General features: G+C 46.0%; 1 protein-coding gene across 1 annotated transcript in view; it reads left to right on the plus strand.

The window, feature by feature from the left end:
• Positions 1-8,106, plus strand: part of HDGFL3 (HDGF like 3) — a 264,253-nt gene extending 256,147 nt beyond the window's left edge. Inside the window, exon 6 of the mRNA XM_078684735.1 lies at positions 6,910-8,106. Within this exon, the coding sequence (XP_078540861.1) occupies positions 6,910-6,915 (6 nt within the window). The 3' untranslated portion in view covers positions 6,916-8,106. The remainder of the gene's footprint in view (positions 1-6,909) is intronic.
• Positions 8,107-23,674: the final 15,568 nt, after the last annotated feature.

Raw genomic sequence — 23,674 nt, forward strand, 5'->3', positions numbered from 1 at the left:
CTTTCAAGGAGATATTAGTCATCCAATTCACAGTGTATCTCTGGACATTTTGTACCTGTAGGGAGGCCTGTTGAGTGTTATCGATTTGGAGGATAAGCTGAGTGTTGTCTACGTAATTAAAAACTTGGCAATTCATGCGTGCAAAGGCAACTATGATAGGCTGGAGGTATATGTTCAAAAGAAGTGGGCGCAGCGCTGACCCCTGGGGAACTCCACACGTAAGAGCGCCTTTAACAGACACTAGCTCCCCTAGCTGAACCCTCTGGCACCGTCCGGACAGGAAGGACTTGAGCCACTGGTATGCTATCTTACAGATACCCAGTTCGGTGATACGGGTTAGGAGCCGGTCATGTTTGACCGTGTCAAATGCCACCGAGCGGTCCAACAAAACCAGGGCACTCGTTTTTTGTTGTCGGCTTTGATTCGGAGTTCGTCGACTACCGATAGCATCACCAGTTCCGTACTGTGGTGGGCCCTGAAACCTGCCTGACGCCCCTGGAGTAGCTGGTGTTTCTCTAGGAAGGCTGAGAGTGATGTTAGGATGTGCTGCTCTACCACCTTCGCCAGAAAGAGAAGCTGGGAGATGGGTCTATTGTTTTTAAGACTAGCAGCATCCGCCCCTGATTTCTTCAGCAGGGGAGTGACCATAGCTTCCTTTAGTTCAAAGGGGAGGTAGCCTGTCTCCAAGGAGCGGTTCATAAAGGCAAGAAGTTGACTTTCTAGGCAAGGCAGGGCTATGCAGAACACCCTAGGGGGGCAAGGGTCTGCCGAAGAGCCCGATTTAGTGCGGTTCATCAGGCGATACATGGAGACTTGGTCCAAGTTAGGGAAGGATGGGAGTTGATTGTCGGGCATAGGCAGTGCCGGCTGCTGGTCAGGTGGGGCCCGGTTGGTCAGGGTATTCTCAATCTCCACAAGCATGTCCTTGACCTTCTGTAAGGTCTCGAAGTTGTCACAGTCTACTGGTGGGGGTGTCTTTTTTTGCTGTGATATTTGGCTGAGTTCTTTCAAGATTTTGAAGGTCTCTTTCTGTTTGTTTGAGGCACCCATAATTCTAGCCTCGTAAAATTCAGCCTTCCTAGTCAGACCCAAGGGGCTTCTTTGCCTTTATCTCTGACTTTCACTCTGCGTGCCGGGGCAACTTGGTCAATAGCTATGCTGAGTGTATCGGCTTTGGCTACACATTCTTGGTCGAGGGTGCTAGACAGGGGTACTTTCCGAGGGAGCCCGGCTAAGGTGCCCACCAGTATGTCAGCCTCAATTCTGTTCCAGCTACGTATAGTTTTCCACCCTAAGGGTGTGTGCATTGGCTGACTGCCCAGCGAGACCCAGCGGCTGATCAGCGAGTGGTCGGACCAGGTGCATGGGATAATGGCACTAAGACAGGTTTGAGGCAGAGAGGTCCAGATGAGGTCAAGTGTGTAGCTCTTGCTATGGGTTGGGGCATTCACTAATTGGTGAAGCTCTAATTAGCTCATGGAGCTCTGAAACTGGCTGGCCAGCAACTCTCTAGGTGTGCTGTCCCAGTGGTAGTTGAAGTCATCTACCATCGGGAGGTTCTGGTAGCGAGAGCAGAGGTCGCTAACCATCTCAAAGAATAGATCGTGGAACCTGGGTGGTCATGGGGGGTGATAAGCTACTAGGATTACTAGGCAGGAGGGTTTAGTTGAGATTTTGACACCTAGAGTGTCAACGTTTTCAATACTCTCTGTTAGTATCATTTCCACTAAAAGGCATTTGTTGAAAAGGATGGCAACCCCGCCTCCTCTAGTGTTGTCTTGTCTTTTGTGCCAGTGGGCATCAAAGTCCCCAGGGAGCACTGCAATCATTTCAGGAACAGAGTTGTATCCAAGCCAGGTTTCAGTGACTGCCAGTAAATCAATGTCTCCGTCCTGAAGGAACAAGACGACTTCGAGGCAGTGTTTTTGTAGTGAGCTCGTGTTGAGCAAGGTCACTCTAAGACGTGGTGGTTGTGTGGGCGGGGTGTTTTTATGATGGGCTGGCTGCAGACTCGGGGAATCGTTGTCCTTTTTATTGACAAGAAGGTTTTCATTTTTTAAAGTCTCCACTGCCCTCTTCTCTATTGCACAGTTCCTGGAGGCTAAATCTCAGAGTTGTCTTGCTGAATATGACACAAATTGGCCTGGGTCCTGGGTCCTGGTCCCGGCTGGGCGCAGACGGGCTAGCCTTAGGCGCACCTTTGACGCGCCAGCGACGCGCCCACTGCTCTCCTCCGCTCCAGCGTGGGCCTAAATGTATTTCTGTTCGCCCGCCCACCAATCAGCGCTGCGCTGCAGCCGCTAAGCTCCCTCTGTTCCCTAGACCGCGTTAACAGAGAGGAAGTGCTGACGACCAGGGAAAGTGGCAAGGGAAAGGGCGCATTTTCTGACTCGTATTCAAATTCAGATTCAATTACACAATGCAGTTAGCAAAGTCAGAGTGCAAAAAAACAAGTGCGTAAAAGCAAGCGTTGCGTTTAAAACCTGGTTTAAATGAACACGAAGTTGAGTAAAATGTAGTGGTTTTTTTTTAAGCAACTAAAAAGCTGATAAAAATGATTAAGAGCGGTTCAAGTATAATTTCAAGCACAAATACAGTGACACAAACAAACAATCAAGCCTTGGGGACTGCTTAGAAGCTGGCGTGTCTCACCCTCTCTCGACAATTTACAATGAACTGGAGGGATCAGAGTCTGGCCCCCATAATCCACCCGCTCAGGATGGTGAGGAGGGGTCAGTAATTTCTAACCATCTATCTAGTTTCTCCCTAGTTACACAGAACTCGGTAAATGATCTCTTATTGTCCATAAAGCCTGGCTCACCAGAAGACCCCTGTCTACCGAATATAATTCATGAGGCCGCTAGAATAAGAAGCTCGCTCCTGACCCCCCCATTTAAACACCATTGTAGGATCTGGAGATTATCCTACAGTTTGGGAGAAAACTTGCATTAGGCCCATTTTAATGAAGCCCTCCATGGACCATAGGGATGTTAAGGGCTATAGACCTATTTCCTGCCTTCCTTTGATGGCCAAGGTTCTGGAGAAAGCCATTAACCAGGAATTAAATGACTTTCTCATCTCCAATAATACTCTGGATACCTCACAACATGGTTTCCGTGCAGACCACTCTACAGAGTCCGCACTTGTTATGGCCACGGAAGAACTTTGCATGCAAATTGAAAGTGGTGGAAGTGCGGTCCTGATCCTACTTGACCTATAGGCCACGTTTGACACAGTGAATCATCTAATTCCTACGCAACGGCTGAAGGCAAGTGGGATCAGGGACAAGGCGCTGGCTCTTCTTTCATCATTCCTGACAAACAGAGAACATAAGGTTTGCTGGAACAATCTCAAATCAGACATATTCCATCTTCCTTGTGGAGTCCCTCATGGGTCTGCGCTTTCACCCACCCTTTTCATTATTTATGTGACTCTATTGGCCAAACTAGAGACTTTGGCTTTTCTCTTGTGTCATATGCCGAAGACACTCAAATCATACTTTCAATATCTTCAGTTGATGAGGTGCAGTCTGCAAGGTTTCATAGTTGTCTTGATCGCATCATACAATGGATGCACACCAACTATCTGAAACTAAATACACAGAAGACTGAAATCGAGGAGTTTGGCAATGGCCCTTCAATTTGGAATATAGCCTGGTGGCCAACGGGGGCAGGAGAGTGTCCATCACCAGTGGACAAGATGAGAAATCTGGGTGTGGTCTGGGACACACAGCTTAATTTCTCTGCTCAGATGACTCAAGTTACTTCAGCTTGTTATTTTACACTAAAGATCCTATGGAAGATCCTACCATTTCTTCCAATGGAGCTGAGGAAAACTGCGGTGGTTGCTCTTGTATTGTCTCGCATCGATTTTTGCAATGCTCTCTACTTAGGGGTTGACAAACGGCAGTTTACTAAGCTCCAATCCCTTCAGAATACTGCTGCTCGGACACTACTCAACATACCTAAATGTAATCATATTTCTGGGGCCAATAGGAGCCTTCATTGGCTCCCGGTAAATCAGCTTATTGAATTTAAGGCTCTTTGCCTGGTCCACAAAACCCTGCATGGTGGCAGTCCTTTGGGGTTCCGCAACCTATTTCGATGGTACTGTCCAGGGCGTTCACTACGGTCTGCTAATCAGGTCTTTGTTAAAATCCCGAAATTGAGGAAGGCCTGATGGGGTGGTAGATGCCTTTCATACTTGACTCCCAAACTCTGGAAAAGGCTGCCTTTGGATTTCAGATCTCAACCAGTTCTTTTTAAATTCTGTGGCCTATTAAAATCCTGGCTCTTCCAGGCATAGCAGTGGATCTTGTACCTGTGGACTTGCCCTACTTTCTATCTTTCTCCAGCACCAGGACACCTCGGCAATCGAGCGCTATATAAAACCCCAACTTACTTACTTACTAATATATACAGTTCAACTTTGTGCATATGACTTATATGACTCCCCATCGCCTTCAAGTTGCTTAGGGTGGTGAAGTACGTAGATGGCCAAGGCCTGTTACGCGTTGCGTCCATTGTGGAATGAAGTATTAACAATGATAAGTACGTCGTTGGGGCGCACACGGTATGCTTGCTGGGGCTTTTTCCCTTACTGCCCAAATGGAATGTGGGAAATAGGTTCATCAACATGGCCATGGCACTAGCTAAAAGGAGGATAGCAATGTCCTGGAAATCCACCAATCGGCCACTGATCGGGATCTGGTAACAGAATGTTACCTATTGTGCTGGGGCAAAGGGCAGAGTCCTAATTAGGTAAGAGTCGAAAGGACTGAGATGCCATCACATAGTTGAGCATTGGAAGGAGATACTAGATGCCTGGGAACATCCGCTGTAGGCTCATAGCAGTGAAGAGAGGAGTAGGGACGGGAACACGTTTAAGTAGGAGGGCACAGATGTGGCCTGAGACTCTACGGTGCGCACAGCTCCTTGTTGGGACGCCTGGGCAGTGGGAGGCCATCAGAGTTGGACTCTATGAGATCTCGGTGGGGAGAGAGCAGAGAGGGATGGGGTGCCCCTCCCACTTATCCGTGGCTCCCCCCAGACCCTCTTGTGTGGCTCCACGATCGTAGTACATAAAATGCTGGCCATAGACTTAGCAGGAAACAATTAGAGCTATCCCTTACCCCCCATCTTAGGAACCGACTCCCTCAGACAATTATTCTGAACTACAGTGTTCACCACCCCCCTGCATAAGTTAGTTTGAATGGTTGATTTTAATTGTTGTTAATTACCAAACGGATGGCATATCCACAATCCCCTTTCCAAGCTGAGTTGATTATCTTGAAAACCGTGTGATTTTACAAGTCTCAAGTTGTACTGACATGACTTTTACTGAAAATATTGGGGACATCGAGTATTACTGTAGCACTGTATAACATATTTTTAATGGGTTTAGATTGGAGTGTGCCCCCCAATGCTTTACTAAATAGTATTTTGAAATTAGTCATGTACAATTCTGGTAACCTATATTTTCTTTTGCCTATATAATAAATTCCAATAAAAATATGTTTGACAAAATTAAATGAATTTAGGTAGAATTTACTTGAGGACTGTTATTGTTACAGGTAAGTAATATTTCCTTACACTTCCAAACAATCCTAGCCCAATTCACTATCTTTAGGTTATATTTAGGACTCCTGGTTTTAGGGCATTTATTTTCTTTACATTTCTGTCTGTATTTATTCATATTTATATTGTTTGCTTATTTTGTAATTATCCATATTTATTTTTTGTTTCATGAAAAAGTGAAGCTGATACCAGCATATTTCCACATGTATTAAACCGAGAAAGGTGCACTTGTACTTGAACACCACACAGGTTTCAATGATATCAACACCCATACATAATAAATAATAGCTTTGTATGAAAACATAAACATTTTAGTATCAAACGTGTGCACATCTGAAGCTGTTTAAGTTTCATTCCTAAACGTTCTATAGTTTTTTAGCTCACTTATTTGGCAGCTTTAACTGACAACATTTATAATCACCCGAAAATAGGAATGAATGGGAAGACATTCTCAATTTGCGATTAGCAATGACAGAATCACAAATTGAGAATACAATTTCAAGGGTGCAAGGTTGTCAAAAGGACACCCTGTTGCACCCCTGAAATAAGCATGGGTGCACATGTGGCGCACATATGTATGTGCTTCACATTGCATTTTGAAAAATGCAAAAAAGTGTATTTTTCAAAGAATTCGCAAATTACCACCAACTAGAAGTTGGTGGTAATTTGCTATTCCTTAAGGCCAAATTGCACAATTTTGGTGCTTCTTACATTGCATTAAAGGAATCACAAAATTTGCGATTCCTTAAATGCAATCGCAAAATAAGGAATCGCAAATTTTGAGGTTCCTTATTTTGCACGCAGATTTGCCTTCATACATAACATTTAGCAAAATTGCGATTGCAAATGCCAAAATTCTGTGAATTTCTGCGTTCGCGATCGCAATTTTGCTTGATACATATGGCCCTTACTCTTTTTTTCACACACTAATTAAGACGCCTGGAACATTAACATATAAATGTAAATAAGATCTTGTATAACTAATGAAAGTACTAGTGAAATCTAGCCAAAACGGATCTACAGCTTATACTATACCTAATATTAATTTTTCATTGATGTGAACAATAGGATAGTTAGCCACTAGATGTGCACTGTTCTGTATTTATTCCATTTTGCTTAGCACAATATATTCTATTAAATATTTGAGCATGATATAACGTTACATATAATCATCTATATATATAAATAATGCAATGTACTCCATTAACACTAGCAACATAATAAAGAACTACAGAAACTAGTAATAAAAACTATTTTGAAATAGTAATGCCCATAAATACTAACATTTACATTATTGGTAGCAATACTAACAAGTTTTCTTTATTTTTTCCAGACTTAACCAACCACTACAACGTATGATGGAAATCCACATGAAGATTCTATGTTTGAATGTCTGTTGCATTTGGATTTGATAGAACCCCAAGCATATTCATTGTTGGCATCAACAAAGTCTGTCTCAGTGTACTTTTTTTTACATTAATCTCTGTTTTATTTGCCTTGCTGACGAAGGGCCCTGTTGGTGAAATCAGCTTTTATTTCAAATTGTCTGGTTGCATACATCTTGATTTTAAGTGAAAGTGAGCTATGGCCTTGTATAACTTCAAAAAGATGAATCTGACATTTAGTTCACCTTAAACAATTATCTTCCTTTATCTAGTTACATGTTTAAGTATGTTAATATTTATGAATGAAGGAATCTAATAAGCTGGACCTAAATATGACATATCCTTAATGTATTTTACAACATTACCCCATATGTATTGTACACCATTAATAGGCTGGTCAGTGATTTGTTGGGATGAGAACATGAACATTTTTTTCAATAACTTAATAAATGTGTTCTAAGAGTTACATAATGTATACTGTATGAGAACAGCAGGTGTCATGCCGCCTTTACAAAAACAAATTTAGTTGGTATATATTAAGCAGGTTATGCATACAGTATGAAGTATATTTTCATTGTACTGACGTTTATTATCCTGAATCAGTGGCTGTTGTTCCAGCAAAGAGTGAGATACATAAGGAAAAATGCACTTGCATTTCAGAGTTGTAGAAAACATGTTTGAAACAGGAGACAAGCATGTTAGCTTTGGCATAAGAAGGTCTTTCAATTTTTTGCCTTATTAAGGGTGATATTGGTTGAGTAACGCATATCTAAACTTTATCATAGGTTTTATATAGAAGAAACTCAACGTGATTCTGAAAATATAATGTTAAACATTAATAACATTCAGAATTTTTCTTTTATTCATTGGTTTTCTTATAGGAATAAATGTAGTCTTTTAAGTGAGCATTCCAAATAATTATTTGAGGTTCCTAGATGTTGTTAATCTTAGATCTTTTATTTATGTATGCCAGCTTTTATTGTGAATTTGTATATGTAGTCATTTGTTATATTGGTATGCTTGTCTTTGAAACATTTTGCAATGTAAAGGTTTGTAGTTGAAAAGTTTACAATGCACAGCAATATTGTTTTTAAAGAATAATGTTGAAATCTGTAACAGAATAAAGGTTTAAGATTGCAAGCAAATAGACTAATCATGATGCTTGCGTAGTGGCTTAGCAGTGATGTAAAACTTCACCTAAACTGTTCAAGTGCCCTATTTACAAATGCTTAAATGCAAGAAACATACTCACTGTTAACAATGGTCTTCCATAATGTGATTTTCATTAATTTTTTATTTCAGAAGCCATCAGTAAACAGACACCTACCAAAAGCCAACACTTTTTTTATTGTGGCAAGTAGAATATAAACCTAACTTGCATAAACACATGGACATTTTAAAAACCTTTTATTAGAAAACAGGGAAATACGATATAAGGTTAGATGGGCAGTAGGCTCATTAAATAGGAATGGGAGATTGTCCTTTGGGAAGTAATCTGCTCCAAAACCCATGATGCAGTATTGTCAGTTAGGCTCAGTTCATCTTTTCTCTGTGTGTAGTAAGGGTCCTAGACTGTCGCTTAGCCCTTTCAGCTTTAATACCTGTATTAATCACTCACATGTTAAAACTGTTTTTTTTTTAAACCTTTATTATCACTTCACATTAATACAAGCATGGGCCTACAATCATCCCGGCCGGCCGCTAATCAATTCGTAAGGTAAGCAGAGCAATATAAAAGAAACGGCGGTCCATAAGCCGGGGTCAGGTAAGTATCCAGGATACGACTCGTATTTAAGCGTACAGCGTAATAAACAGGATTTAAGAAGGTCAATTTTACAAGGAAGAAAAATAAAACAGAAAAAATATCAGAAGAAGTGCCAGACGGTCACACATGATCCCACAATAGCAACATGAAACAGAAATCCGCAATGAGTGCGAATACACTTAAGGACACGGGGCAAGGCATACGAGTCAGGATAAATGTAAACAACACATACACGTCATGTCGAATCAGCACCCCAGCCCTTAAAAACAAAACAGATTGTAGGAAACATGAAGACGACGACACCTAGAAAAAGAGAAAGAGAAGGGCCATAGAGACAAAGAAAGGACAAATAAACAACCCTCTTCCCCCTACCCCCCACCCTGCACCCCTGCTGAAGGCTACGGCCTACCCCCCCCCCCCCCCCCCCCCCCCCCAGCAGCGTGCCTATCGCCCTAAAATGAGACCCGAAATATAGAAGAAAGAGGAAGAAAAAGGAAAGGAAAAAATATGAAGAAGGGCCATCGATCAGACCACCCGGCCCCCCCCATACCTATCGCACACAATATACATCAGAAGCAAAGTCAGAAGAGCCACAGTAAGCAAGAATCATAAAGTCAATCGGTAACATCCCCGTGGAGTGTCCCTCCAAAACACCGTCAGCCAACAATTTGTCCCATCATATCCTAAACGATATCATCCCTGGCCTTCTCTATCAATAGTACCCACATACGACCATACATCAATCTGCATACAGTACAGTGTGGCGGGTCCAACCGAACCGGGCGGTCCGAGACGCGCCAATACTCCATGGGACCGTAGCCCCCAAATCCCAGTCAAGTACGCATGGCGGAACTCTGTATGTGGCAGTACCGATACCGGAAACATCCCCCAGGCAGAACACAGTCTCACCAGCCAGGAGGAGAAAGACACACAATCCGACAATTGTTGAAGCGCCGCCGGGGCAACCCAAACTATGGATTGATGTTGTTTCTTCCGCCTCCGTACAGATAAAGGCCCCGACGAGACACTCCCAAACACAACAGTCCAATCCAAAGCGATGTCACGGACCGGGTTTATCGGCGTCTCCACAAACGTAGGCGCAGCTGGAACGTTCATCACTGACGCAAAGGCGAGCACATCGGCGCTTCCTTGTGATTCATCCCTACCCATGTTGAGCAGTGGGACAACAATGACGGCCATCCTCCTTCCCAGATCCCGGGCGTCCCGGATCAGGGTCTTATGCAGAGTTGTTAACGCAGCCAAAACATCTCTGGACGTGGGCTCTCTCTCGTGTCGCCAGACCCCAGGACTCTCTCGCATAGAGGCTTCTCTGCCCGGGTGAGGTGTGCGCACGAGGGTGCTCTCCGCCATCTTAGCTGCTCCGGCCTCGTCCTTCTCCACCTCACCTCGGGACCGGGTCTCACATCAGGGAGGAACAGGATTCACAACGGGAATCTCACAAGCCAAGGCAGGTTTCTCAGCGGAGAGTCACCAAAAGGCTAAAAACTCCGCCGCACCCCGGGGGCAGCACGCTGACTCCGGGCAAAGTCGGTAATGGGCCCGGATAAAACACCGGAATGGGGGGCTAAGAATCATGCACCTCCCTCGACCCAGCTGCATCACACTCCCCACATGGTTCTCCGCCAGTTGGGCTGGGTTGGCACTGTCGCCATCGGCAATCAGGTCTTCAGTTCCCTCCGGCCGAGTCCTCACCACCACCAGAGGCCGCTGTTGTTGCAGTCGCGGCCGGCACTCGAGACCCCGGTCCCAGCTCCAGGAAGGCCTCAAAACAGTCGGGGACACTCCAACGGGTCTGCAGCAAGTAGAAGCCTCAGGAGCAAGCGGTAAGTGAAAGTGACTCTTCGCCTACATGTAGATGCCGTTGCCGCTCAGGATAAGTGCCAGGATGTATGTGCGAGGTGAGGAGGCTCACAGAGCCGAGCGGTTACGCAGCCATCTCGATCGCCATCTTGGCTCCTCCCGTTAAAACCGTTTTTGTGAAGACGGTGCATTTTTTCTGTTTTGTGTAAGCAAATACATTACCACTCCTGAACAATTCATTGACACCATTCTTTCTCTCATTGACCAATGTTTACTTAATTGATTTTTCTGTCCACTTAAGGGACTTCAAAGATGACAATTCTGATTGGCGGTCTTAGTTGATATTGAGGCTACATGCTTCAAGACTTGACAGTAAAGCACTGCATCCTTCAGATGGGCCTGAAAACATACATAATCTTTTACTGCAGTTGTCAAATGCTAAGTAATATTAATAGCAATCTAACCAATCACCCATTCCCAGCACCGAGAGCCAACATACTAGAGGCTGCGATAAGCAGAAAGCTGAAGGCCAGCCTAACCTAGAACTACGTCTTGATCAAGCAGAGGTCCATCAACCCAGAAATAGATTCCATTGCAGAAGATAGAGTATAGCTGCTACTAGAGATTATCAGCAAAAAGCTTTTAATAGGGTTCCAGTTACGAGCCCAATTTCTAGCTGATACTCTGACATCTCCAGACTCTACTCCTTTATTGACTTCCCTGATCAATAATACCAACTCCTTTAGTGTATTTTTTAGCAGATTTGAAGTAAAGCGCAATATGGTGCATCCTTCAATCTTCGAAACAGTGCAACCCCACACCCCATGTTAAATTTTGTTTGTTAGTTTCAAGGCTTTTAGTGCCCCTTAAAGAGATTGCTTAGCTCTTGCCTCTATTAAATCCAACGGACCTAAGCAAGAGTGACATACGGGGATAAGAGCCCTTTAGAGCAACCCTCCACCAGAGTTGTCATTGTTCTGCACCACCTGTTAAAAATAATAGATGATTTCAATAGGGACTAAGACTGGTGTAATCTTGAACACCACTTTGAAGTGGGCAAGCCCTATGTCTTGCTTGGGACACAACAGGGACTGTAAAAACTTATTTACTGAACTATTCACCAAAAGTAATACCTTTGACTCTGGCAGCAGGGTTTTGGCGCCCCTCTCTTCTGTATTGCAGACCTTAAAAATATTGTCTGTCTTACTACAATGCCTGCATCTGGCTCCCAGTGGCTCATTGGCCTTGCAACATCCTGCAGCCAGCTCGCCCCAGAAGCACATTACGCATGTCCAGGCTTACCTTTCCACAACCCTTAGTTACCATACTAAAGGTTCTGGAACAGTGGAGCTGAAGGGGCCTAATGGAATTTAAGGCCTAATTTAGAGTTTGGGGAATGAGTACTCCGTCGCAAATCCAACAGAGTACCCTGTCTACCAAAATGACAGTCTTCCCACCTCATGCATGTCTTCCGTTGACAGATCCCCCATTGGCTCCATAATAGAATACTTCTACAGCTGCCTGACGGGACTATACCTTTAAATCCCACATTCTTTTACCCCGCAGGGAATCACAACGCGGTAGTTACAATGACCGTGTTGTGATTCCGCATACCATTACTCCGCAAGTCTGAACAACGACTTACGGAGGGGGGCGCTGGAAGTTTGAATAGTATAATTTACTATTCCAACTCCAGTCTGTGCGGACACTAGGGAAGGTGCTGGATTTTGAATCCAACTACCCCCCCCCCCCCCCCCCCCCCCCCGCAAGTCGTTGTTCCGGCTTGCGGAGTAATGGTATGCGGAATCACAACGCGGTCGTTGTAACGACCGCGTTGTGATTCCCTGCGGGGTAAAAGATTAGATGTAAACGCTGTTTAACGGCTGAAAGAGTGGGAGCCATTGGAGGAAGGATTTTCCAACATCTGCCCTATTTAGTGTGCACAGTGTAAAGGCGTTTTTCTTCCTGCCAAGAAAAACATTGCGGTAAGAGACAAAATGACTCTCGCCACCCTTTATGAGCACTCCCACGGTGGTGGCCATTTGATTTTTATTTTTCAAGAACAAACTCCAGCTTTGGGAGTTTGTTTTATGAAAAACACAAAAACTTTAAAAACATCAATGGCATCCATCATAGTTGACGGTACTACCCATCAAACGTCTCCCATCTTGAGTGATTTCTGTCACTATAGAGAGTTGTCCACAGGGTGGATCGACAACTCTAAATTTGACTGGCAGAGGTCCCTTGTGTTGGTGGAGTTTTGTCTTGCGCCATCCAAAGAGAAATAACTCCCTCTGACAAACTCTAAATCAGGCCCTTAGTCTTGCTTGCTCAAATGCTGTATGCTGGCATCAGACTTTCATGTCACTTTTTTACTGCTAACAATCTCTTTTATGGTTTAGTGTTTACTTGAAAACCAGAATGCCAGCCAATGTAGTCGTTCCACACGGGCAAGTCATAGGGCCTCAATCAAAAAAACTTTTGTATATGCAGCCGGACCACTTGCATACATTTATTTCAAGATTCATGCAGACTACACAGCTTCCACCTTTATGAGTCTCTCAGCATTTGTTGCTGAGCATTCTATATAGCGAAAGATGCTTGGGGCACTTTGAATAATATTATGTTTAGGTTGTTTGTTTTATTTGTTTCATATATTTTACGATAGTGACTGCATACATGCCAACCCTCCCGATTCGGATGGGAGAGTACCGATTTCATGGCTATTCTCCCGCCTCGTGATTCCTGCATGCAAAAATGCGATTCCTCTGCGAGCTTTAGACTACAGGGACTGGTCTCCTGTGAGTCCCGAGTATGCAATGCCAGTAACCTACTTCTGCAGGCGAGTGCACAACATTTTTGTCACAATCTCTCTGCTTGCCATAGCGATTTCTCTGTGCTCCTGAAAGGTTAAGGAAAAAACGTATATTCATAGTTCTGATATCCGCTCCTGCAGTAGCACACTTGCTGGTCCCATATCTGCCAATAGACCTGATGCAGGCCGCAACAGACGTTAATACATTCTCCCAGATTTTTAAAAAAGTCTCCCACTTTCCTCTTCCCAAATGTTGGCATGTATGTTACTGTATTTCTCTTCCATTGCCAGCTGCTTATTCTGTTGTATTGATCTAGTGATGTTTAGTTTCAATTACTCTCCTACAGGATCTTTTTTGCTTGTTTATTCAGCAAAATAATTTCGGGTACGCTGGCAGAAGTGTAGGATATAAAGTTTAAAAACAGATTCAATATAGACATTTGCTTGAATCAGAGCAGGAGGTTAAAAAAATCTCTTGTGCATGTTTTTTCTGTATTCAAATATTTCTCTTCTTACTCACGGACTACTACAATTTTAAGTTATATTTTAAGAAGTGGTAGCCTACATTTACGTTATGGATTAATGTTGTTTCAACCGGAATAGAAATGCTATCTTGCATCATTCATTTGAGGTCTCGCCTGGGACCGCACATGAGCTCTGGCTTTCCAGTCTGTTGTTCTTTAAGAGCTCACCCATTGCTTTCCATTTGTAGGCTTGTTCAGCACTCTCCTTTCTTTTGTTTTAATTGGTAAGTGGCGCTCACACTCACCTTTCTTTTGCTTTTATTGACTAGTAGGCTCTGGTTTCATTTTGCCCCTCTCGCTCGCTTTAGACAGTTTTGGGAAGATTTTGGTTTCTCTTCTTTCAGTTTGAGACGCAGGGAAAAAACATAGGCAAAGCTAATAGGTCTTGCCAATGCAAGATCCATTGTTTTTATCAAGCTTTTTTTTGCCAACCATCCTATACAGAGGAAGGGGAACAGGGTTATGCGTAATCACCATGCCTACCCTCAGCGGCTCGCGTCAGAAGGAAGTCTTCAATGAAAACAAGCACTTACATCCATAAACCACTTGTTAGAGGTAAACTAAGTATATTTGGGGAAGAGGGGGCAGCACAGACCACTGGCAACTGGATTGTGTGAAAAGGCCGCTTTATTAAGACAGGTGCACATTACAAAATAATCTTGCCTTACAAAACTATATCCTCACTATACATCAGTACTCACATAAGATCAACTCCCTCCACCCCGAACAGATCCCTTCTCCTGAAGACCTCTTGAAACTTGAATAACATACATGCATCAGAGCTGCTCAACTGAAAGTGGGACCTCTAAAAATGTTCCCCTTTTGAGCCTCAACTACCCTTTTAACCTATTGAAACTTCCTACCTAATGTAGGAGAGCAGGATATGCTTCCTATGGTTACCCCCACTTTTTGCTGGTGTTTCACTGTTTTCTTTACTTTAGTCTGGCTGGGGCCCTGCTATCCTAGCTGCTTCCTCTCTAAGTTGATTCCATGTACTATAGGTACACTCCAGTTTGGTTACTGGGGTACCCTTATGAGTCCCTAGTATATGGTGCACTGGGTACTAAGGGCATAGGTACCCCAGCGGCCTACCAGGGGCTGCAGCATGTATTATGCCACCCTTGGGAAGCCTTCCAAAATGACACAACTGGACTGCTACTGCAGGCTGGGTAAGGTGGGGCATGCACCCCTTACTTAGATATAGGTTACCTATATGTACCTTAAATCACTGCACATAGAAACCTATCAGTCACCCCTATGGCAGGCCTTATCAATCCTGAAGGCAGGGTGCTTGGTTTTGTGTGAGAGGGTGCCCATGCATGAGCTGGGCCCCGCTGCAGCGTTTGGGGCCTATTCTCTGAGGCTGTTCTGTGTTGCAGCCAAACCATATACTCTTTAAGTGCATTATAACCTCGCAGTAAATGCTAACTTTGGAATGGCTGCATGGAAACATGTTGTGTTTGGTGTCAAACACTTTGGAATCCTACCCCTGCCTGTCCTGGCGGCGGGGGTAAAATTCCACCCTGCTAGAGGGAGAGACATGTACACACTGATCTACCCGGTAACGGTTTTAAAGAACCCAGGCATCACAAAATTGATGCTGCAGACACGAGTCTGGCCTCCTGCTGCTGACCAAAACTCTGGCAGGGGAGGCCTGGACAATAGGTTTCCTGTCACAAGGAGGTGTAACCACCTCCCAGACAGGCTTTAGTGTATTGGGGCTGGGTGGGTGAACTCTGAGAGTACTTTGAAGTCTGCACTGAAGCCACATTTGGTGTCCTTGTGCATAGCCCAAGTCAAACCGGTTGCAGGGGCTACGAGCCCCTGCTCTGGCGTGAAACTGGACAAAGGAAATGGGTGTAGCCACCCTTCTTTCCAAACCCTCCCATAGGTGGGTCCCCAGAGTTAGTTCAACCCCTTTCATAGGTATAAGTAAGGAACCCTTGGCAACAGGACTTTAGATTACACCTGGATAAAACTCTGCAACTGAATCCTGGAACTTCGACGCTCTATTCAAGACTCGAGGATGGAAGCATCTCCCTTGGGGTCAAGGAGTAACTCCCCTGCTTAGTAGGCACCAAAGACGCATCTTGCCAGTCTGCATCTCCGAAGCTCCCGCCGGACGCCGACAACTTTGCAACACCAGAGGTTGATTTCCAGACTGCTCAGAGGCCGACCAGAGTCCCCAGCAAAGCTGAGACCCGCAGCCCTAGTGAGTGACTGGGAACCGGAACTCCTGGACACCGTGCACATTTGCAAGTACATTGACTTCTCTACGTCTCTTAAAGTTGTGCTTTCAGTTACTTGTAGCCCAAGCCCGAGCCCCTTTTGCACTTAAGTTTGTGGGCCTACACTCCACGAGTGTTCCGTGCCCAGCTTCTTGCATTTCCGCTCGAGGCTCCTTCGCTATCCCAGTCCATTGACTGGTGGGTCCCTACGAAGGCAACTCTGATTTTCCTTGGGCTTCCCTGGTTACTCCAGACGTGCCCTGACTTTCAACAGCGTGGTGAGTCCCTCTGACCTTGCTGGTCCACACCAAAGCATTTCTTTACTTTCTGCGTGGGTTGCTGTTGCCAAGGCTTGTTGGGTCCAATCCGGTCACTGACACCGCAGCATTTGACAGACTTCGTGGGACAGCTCGATTCCAGATCCTGGTCATCATCGATGCCTCCTGGTGCTCATGGCTGAAGAGTCAAGCTTCATCTCTTTCACCTGAAATCACCCGACATCAGTGGGCATTCGCCTATCGTACCCCTGGTCACTGGCAAGTGACCCAGACTCTTTCCCCTCTGCTTTCAGGTTCTTCTCATCTTCGATCCAGGCTTGGTTAACACCGGACACTTTCCTCTTCGACAGCAGCTGCACTTTGCAGCAGATCGCCATTGAAAACAATGATGATTCCCGACACCAAAAGACACCTATGCACCCGGCTTCCCTGGGTGAGGTAACTCGAGTACTCTGGTGCTCACGTGGGTGTTGGCCCTAGAACCCCTTAAGTCTGAAGCCTTAAGTCAAAGTCCTCTCCTAAGTGTCCTCAATCTTTAAATTTCCAACCGCAACTTTCCCCATAGACGCGAACAGTGATTCGCGGCTGTGTTCTCACACTGCACACGTCCCCCCCGTGGGTCCCTGTGTCACTACCTTGGGTGCTTCCTTGTGGTCCCAGCGATTCTACAGGGTCTAGGCCTTGTGTCTAGTCAAGTCGTGGTTCTTATACCACTTTCTTGATATATGGTTTGGTACGCCCCTAGGGTTCAACGTATATTGTGCTAATTTACTGTGTGTTATTAATATAATTGTAACTTATGTGTTTGACCTCTAGCCTCATAAAGAGACTAGTAGGGTGTGTTTAGAATAAATACATATATTATATATATATGTGTATATATATAATATACCTGGTGTGGTTCTCCTTTCATTTGGTCATTCAGGAGATTATAGACTGGTAAAACAAATGGCTTTACATTCCTTCAAGACTTAGCCTGAAGGCTGCTCTCCATAGCTACCACTAAGATAGCTTTCAATAAAGGTTGTCTTTAACCTATCACCTCTAAGGGGTTGTTTGGACTGGTGCAAGCTGCCCACTATAACTAGTGGACGGCATATGCCAGGCCAACTTCTCACATTGGTGTGCAGCGGTTGGGATTCAAGATTGCCTTTGTTTTACCAGATAATCTCAAGTGATTAACTGAAAACCACTAAAGGTACTTGAGGTACATATAATAAAAGCTTAAAATACAGTAGGTTCTACTGAACTTAGAGTTGTGTGTCAAGGGCTTAGCACACCCTTTCTACAACTCAAGAGAGTTTAGTAGGCCACACTAGAGGAGGTAGGTGCACACACCACACCTCACCTCACTAGTGATGTCTTCAAGGCCAGGAACCAGTAGGTCCCTGCCAGATGTCAGTACTGTACTGGCATCCATGTATGACACATTCCCATTTTTAGAATTGAGAGCATTGTGTACTACTAGGAGATTGAAGACAGGCAAAAGTGCCAACACCCAACGCCTCATAGAGGTACTACTTTTGGATGATCTCAGAAAGGCCACTGTGCCTGAAGAGGTAGATAGAGTGGGTGGGGCAGCAGATGAGGAAAGGCCCAGGGTCAAAGATGACCAAAACCAGACCGGTGATATTGACCTTGACCTTGCAGCTCCTACTGGAGATGAGGAGGAAGGTCAAGGTGGCCCTATCTTTGTCCCACCAGGAAGAGTTGGAGGTATGCCTAGAAGGCCCAGATCTCCTTCTGTGGAGTCTGACCATTCTGGTGTTTCTATAGGGACCTCTGTCTCTTCTCACGGGAGGGACACCTTCCAGGAGAAGAGAGAAAGGCAGCTGAGGTATGAGGAAGCTCAGGCTAGAATCAGAAGACAGCAAGTAGCCTTAGAGAGGGAGGCCCTAGAACTCCAAAGAGTTAGACAGAAGATGGGACTAGAGTCCCATGGTGGCAGCAACTTCCCTAGTGGTAGAGAAGATATCATGACCATAGGAAATGAAACAAGATTGTCCCTCCCTACCAGAGTGGTGATGACATCCACAATGGATAACTGCACTGGAAAGGGCCTGTAAAGTTCAGAAGGTCCCCCAGGAGCAGTGGGCAGCTATCTTGTGGCTCTCCTTTGCAGACAAAGGTAGAGACAAGCGCCTCACTGTTAGAGAAGAGGATGCTGATGAGTATAAAGTCCTGAAGAGTGCTCTGATTGAGGGGTTTGTCCTAACCATTGAACAATACAGGCTGAAGTTCAAAGATACCCAAAAGGCTCAGACTCAGGACTGGGTTGACTTTGTTGATTGTGCTACTAAGGCTCTGGATGGCTGCTTGCTTGGCAGTAAGGTGTGTGATTTCACAGGATTTTACAACTTAATTATGAGGGAGCAAATCCTTAATAATGTTCAAAATCAGCTGTTGCATCAGCACCTGGTGGACTCTGATCTGACGTATCCCCAAGAATTGGGAAAGAAGACAGATAAATGGGTCAGAACCGGGGTGAAGCAGAAGGTACAGAACCAAGGTGGTGACCAGAAGAAGCAAGATTCTAAGAACTCTGATAAGGGTGGGGAAAAGGGTAAAGACCAGAAGTCTTCTCCAGGTCCCCAAAAATCTGCATCTGGTGGGGAGTCCCAATCATCCAAAAAAAAGGCCAATAAAAACATGGTGTAAAATCTGTAAACAGCCAATCCATTGGACTAGTGATTGTAATAGGTCCAAAGACTCAACTCCAGCCCCCAATGCCCCTATGGCAACTGTTCCCCCTAGTTCAGCTCCAAGTGATGGTACTCAGAATAAGGGTGTAGTAGGGTTAACCATGGGTTCTGAGATGGACTCTGGCCTAGTCAGAGTTCCAACTCAGGCTGTACTGATCTGGGATGGAGGCATGTATATGTCCTCCTTTGTGAGTCCCAGTAATTTGGGAAAATACACAGCCGTTTTTGATTAATGGAAAAGAGGCTTTGGCATTCAGGGACACGGGCAAGTGTCACAAAGGTGACACAAGACCTTGTGGCTCCTGAGCAGATCATACTTGGTGAACTGTTCCAAGTGACCAATGCGAGCAATGTCAGGACTGACCATGCCCTGGCAGTTGTTAATTTCTCCTGGGGAGGGGTAACTGGCCTCAAGAAGGTCGTTGTAAGTGCAGACCTCCCTGTTGAATGCTTGCGTGGCAATGATTTAGAGACTTCAGCCTGATCTGAAATGGAGCTCAGGACCCATGCAGAAATGTTAGCTATCCCTGCACATTTGTTTGCTGTGACTAGGTCAAAGGCCACAATGTCAAAAACTGAACAGATCCTGGAAGAATGGGCCAGGTGCCTTCCCCCCTGACTCAGAGTACAGATCAGTCTCTTGAGGGAGATGATTTTAGTCCTGAAGAAGGAACTGTCCCAGATGAGCTTGAGCCTGATCAGGTTGAGTTCTTGGGGACAGAGGGCCCTTCCATGGCAGATCTCAGCCAGGAGCAGCTGAGCTGCCCTTCTCTTGAACCCCTCAGACAGCAGGCTGTTGCTGAGGCTGCTGGGAATGCTTGTGGTACCCACAAGATATATTAGGATGATGGACTCCTGTACTCAGAGAGTAGAGACCCCAAGCCTGGTACAGCCAGGAGGTTCAGGGGCTTTCTACAAACACTAGCCCATGATATTCCCTTAGCAGGTCACCTGGGCCAAAACAAGACTTGGAACAGGATTGTCCCTCACTTTCATTGGCCCCACATGTCTGAAGACACTAAGGAGTTTTGTCGCTCCTATGTCCACAAAGGTTCCCGTGATACCACTACCTGTGATGGGGGTTCCCTTTGAAAGAGTGGGGATTGATATAGTTGGCCCCATGGATCCTCAGACAGCCTCTGGGCACAGATTTATGCAGGTGGTTGTGGACCATGGCAATAGGTATCCAGAAGCCATTCCCCTTAGGACCACTACAGAACCTGTGGTGGCAAGGGCCCTCTTGGGAATATTCTCAAGGGTGGGCTTTCCTAAGGAAGTAGTTTCAGACAGAGGTGCAAACTTTTTTTTTTTTTTTAAATTCAAAAACTTTTATTGACGAATTCAGCATTACCAAAATACAATTTTGCATCAAATCAGAGCATTATACACATAAGACCATTTGCGGAATACTCCAAAAATAGGGAAACAATCATACAGAAGCCTTATCTCGTACAACATGACGAAGCCTCATCAAACAATGCATAGCTGTAGGATGTGGGGACTGCACTGCAAAGGGAAGAGCAAGTCTGGCCGGGGAGAGATGGGGACAGGAAAGGAGGGGGCTACTGACCAACACCGGCGGCCGCCGTGGGCGGAGTGTCGGCAAGGAGCGCGGGAGAGGCAGTCTGGCTCGGATGTGATCGGGTGTGCAGGTATGTTACCAGGGGGACCCATATGTCAGGTGGGCGAGTTCTAGCAGGCATAAGGTCCCAGAATTCAGAAAATAGGGTCTGACATCTCAATACATCTTCAAGCCAGTGAGCGAACTTAGGCGCTGGCCTACGCCCCCAGCACATGGACACCCTAACCCGCGCAAGGACAAGCAACATTGCGACCAATCGGCAAGAGGCGTCCGGGCAAAACTTAACAAAGCCCAGCAGGCATAACGGTGGGTCGGGCTGGACCGGTGCAGAGGTGATTAGAGAGGGCAACACAAACCTCCTGCTAGAAATTTGGCACCTTTAGGCATAACCAAGCAAGATGAGCAAAATCCGCAGCAGGAGCAGAGTAACCCAAGCAACTATCATTATGGGGTAGGCCCAATTTATATAGCTGAACAGGGGTACTGTATATCCTGTGCAGGTATTTAAAGTGTATGAGACTGAGGTGATAGTTAGGAGATAGTTTCTTCGTCTGATTACAGCAATAGAGCCAGTCAGCCTGGGAGATGTTCATACCAAGATCCTCGCCTCACGCCATACGGGCGCGATCAGTGGAGATGGAGGAGGTCGACAGCGTAAGGGCGCATAGTCTGGTCACCAGCTTCCAGGGGTTGGGGGAGGAATATATGAAGTCAAGAGAGGGCATCGAAGGTGGAGGTTGGGGGAACGTGGGATGTAACTCCCTACAGATAGCCCACAGCTGATAAAAAAAGCAATGTGTTCATGGGTCCAGGGGTAGCAGGAAGAGAATAGAAGGTGTTTCCGGGGTATAGATCCGCCAGTATCTTCAGCCCCAAGCGGGCTGCATGTTTGGACATGCCAGATGGTTGGAAGGGGGGGAAGGCAGGGTGAAGTACAATCGGCATAGTATTAGCCGATAACATCGGAGCATTAGAGAGACAACGCCGTTTTAACCAGGCCCAGCACAAGGTCTCAACCGTGTCCATCTCAGCTCGTGGGTGACTGGCCGGAGCAAACAGGGCGGTGTTCAGCGGCCAATGGGTAGCAAGGTCAGCTTCACAAAATTGGCCCTCCAAAGGTCAACCAGGTCCCTGCTCAGCCAAATACCTAGGTAGCGGGTGGGGCCACACGAAAGGAAAGTCCAGGGTGGTTGGCTTGGTGGTATCAGTAAGAGGAAACAACACTGGCTTGCTCCAGTTCACCTGTATGCCGGAGAGTCTACCAAACCTTATGATCTCGCGTACAAGGGTACTGAGGTTTTCTTGGGGGTGGCGGACATACAATGTAATATCGTCTGCATACATGGAGACCAAGAGGGCTCGGGTGGAAAAGCCATTGCCCTTCTGCGTGTGGTGTTGCGGACTCTGGCTGCGAGAGGCTCCATTGCAATAGCGAAGAGCATAGGAGAGAGCGGGCACCCCTGCCAGGTACCACATTCAATCAGAATGGGATCCGAAACTTGTCCATTGATCTGTAGGCGGGCGGAAGGGCGAGTGTAGAGGAGTAGAATCTTATGAAGAAAAATGTTACTGAAGCTGAGGTGCGGTAAAAGATAGAATAAGAAGGGCCACTCCAGGGTATTGAATGCCTTGGTGGCATCAAGAAGGGCGGCCACTGCAGGGAGGCTAGGGTTAATCTGATGAAGGACGAAGAATATAGTCCGGAGGTTGTGGGATGTGGCGTGGCCTGGAATGAAACCGGACTGGTCAGGAAGAACGATGAGGAGGAGAAGACGGGAGGCAAGCAGCTTTGTGAAAATGTTATTGTCAGTATTAATTAGAGAAAGCGGGCGGTAGGAATCGTGGCAATCGGGGGCTTGCCCGGCTTAAGAAGAAGCAGTATCTTCGCCTCCTGGAGCGATGGCAGGAAGAGGCCATTGTCGAAGGAGTCTTATACATGGCGGCCAGGTGCGGCACCAGGAGCGGAGCAAAAGTCTTATAAAACGAAGCAATGAAGCCGGCGGAGCCAGGGGCTTTATCACTGGGCAAACTATTAATGGCAGCTAGTATTTCTTCCTTAGAGAAGGGTTTGTCTAGTAATTTGCGGTGATAGTCTTCAAGCCAAACAAGTGAGAGGGTATCAACATATTGATTGAAGTCCTCACGTGAAGGGGTAGAGCCCGCTGTGTAGAGTTGCGTGTAATAATCCGTGAAGCGCGTCTTAATTTCCTCAGGGGATGTGGTTCTAGCAGGGCCGCCATCCCGAAGCGCCGCGACATACGATGCAGCACGGGTGGGGACGAAGGAGGTTGGCCAGAGTCTTGCCAAAGCGATCGCCCTCAACAAAGCGGTGTGCCCAGGCCTCTCTACCAAGGAAGGAGAGTTCCCTTTCAGCCTCCTCAGCAAATTCTGGATGTTTTTCACGCAGGCAGGCGAGCGTCTCAGAGCTGGGGTGGTTTGCCTGAGCAGAGTCCAGAGCCTTGATCTCCACTCTAGTGTATCTAACCTGGTGCGGATAGAGTGAAGGACTCCAGATTGTTTAGAGATACACTGGCCGCGAATCACAGTCTTAAAACCTTCCCACAGAGTGGACGGCGAATCTACAGAGCCGACATTCAAGTCAAAATAGGTTGTGATCGCGGTTTGGATCTCATCACAGAAGACAGAGTCACGGAGAGCATTCGGAGGGAGCTGCCAGGTGAAGGCCTGCTGTGGAGAGTTGGGAAGGCGATGACAGGGCTGGACTGGCGCATGATCAGAAAAAGTGTGCGCCATATTGTTAGCGGAAGTAAGCCAGGTGGTGACCTCAGTGGAGGTTATCCAAAGATCAATACGGGACCTACAGCCACCGGCACCACAGAGGTGCAAACTTCATGTCTAGTGACTTGACTGCTATGTGGAAGGAGTGGGGAGTGAATTACAAATTCACCACACCCTATCACCCACAATGCAATAGTTTAGTTGAAAGGTTCAACAAAACCTTAAAGGGCATGATGAAGGGTCTCCCAGAAAAGCTTAG

Source organism: Lissotriton helveticus, chromosome 3_2 (assembly GCF_964261635.1).
Source record: "Lissotriton helveticus chromosome 3_2, aLisHel1.1, whole genome shotgun sequence".
In the NCBI taxonomy this organism is placed as follows: Eukaryota; Metazoa; Chordata; class Amphibia; order Caudata; family Salamandridae; genus Lissotriton; species Lissotriton helveticus.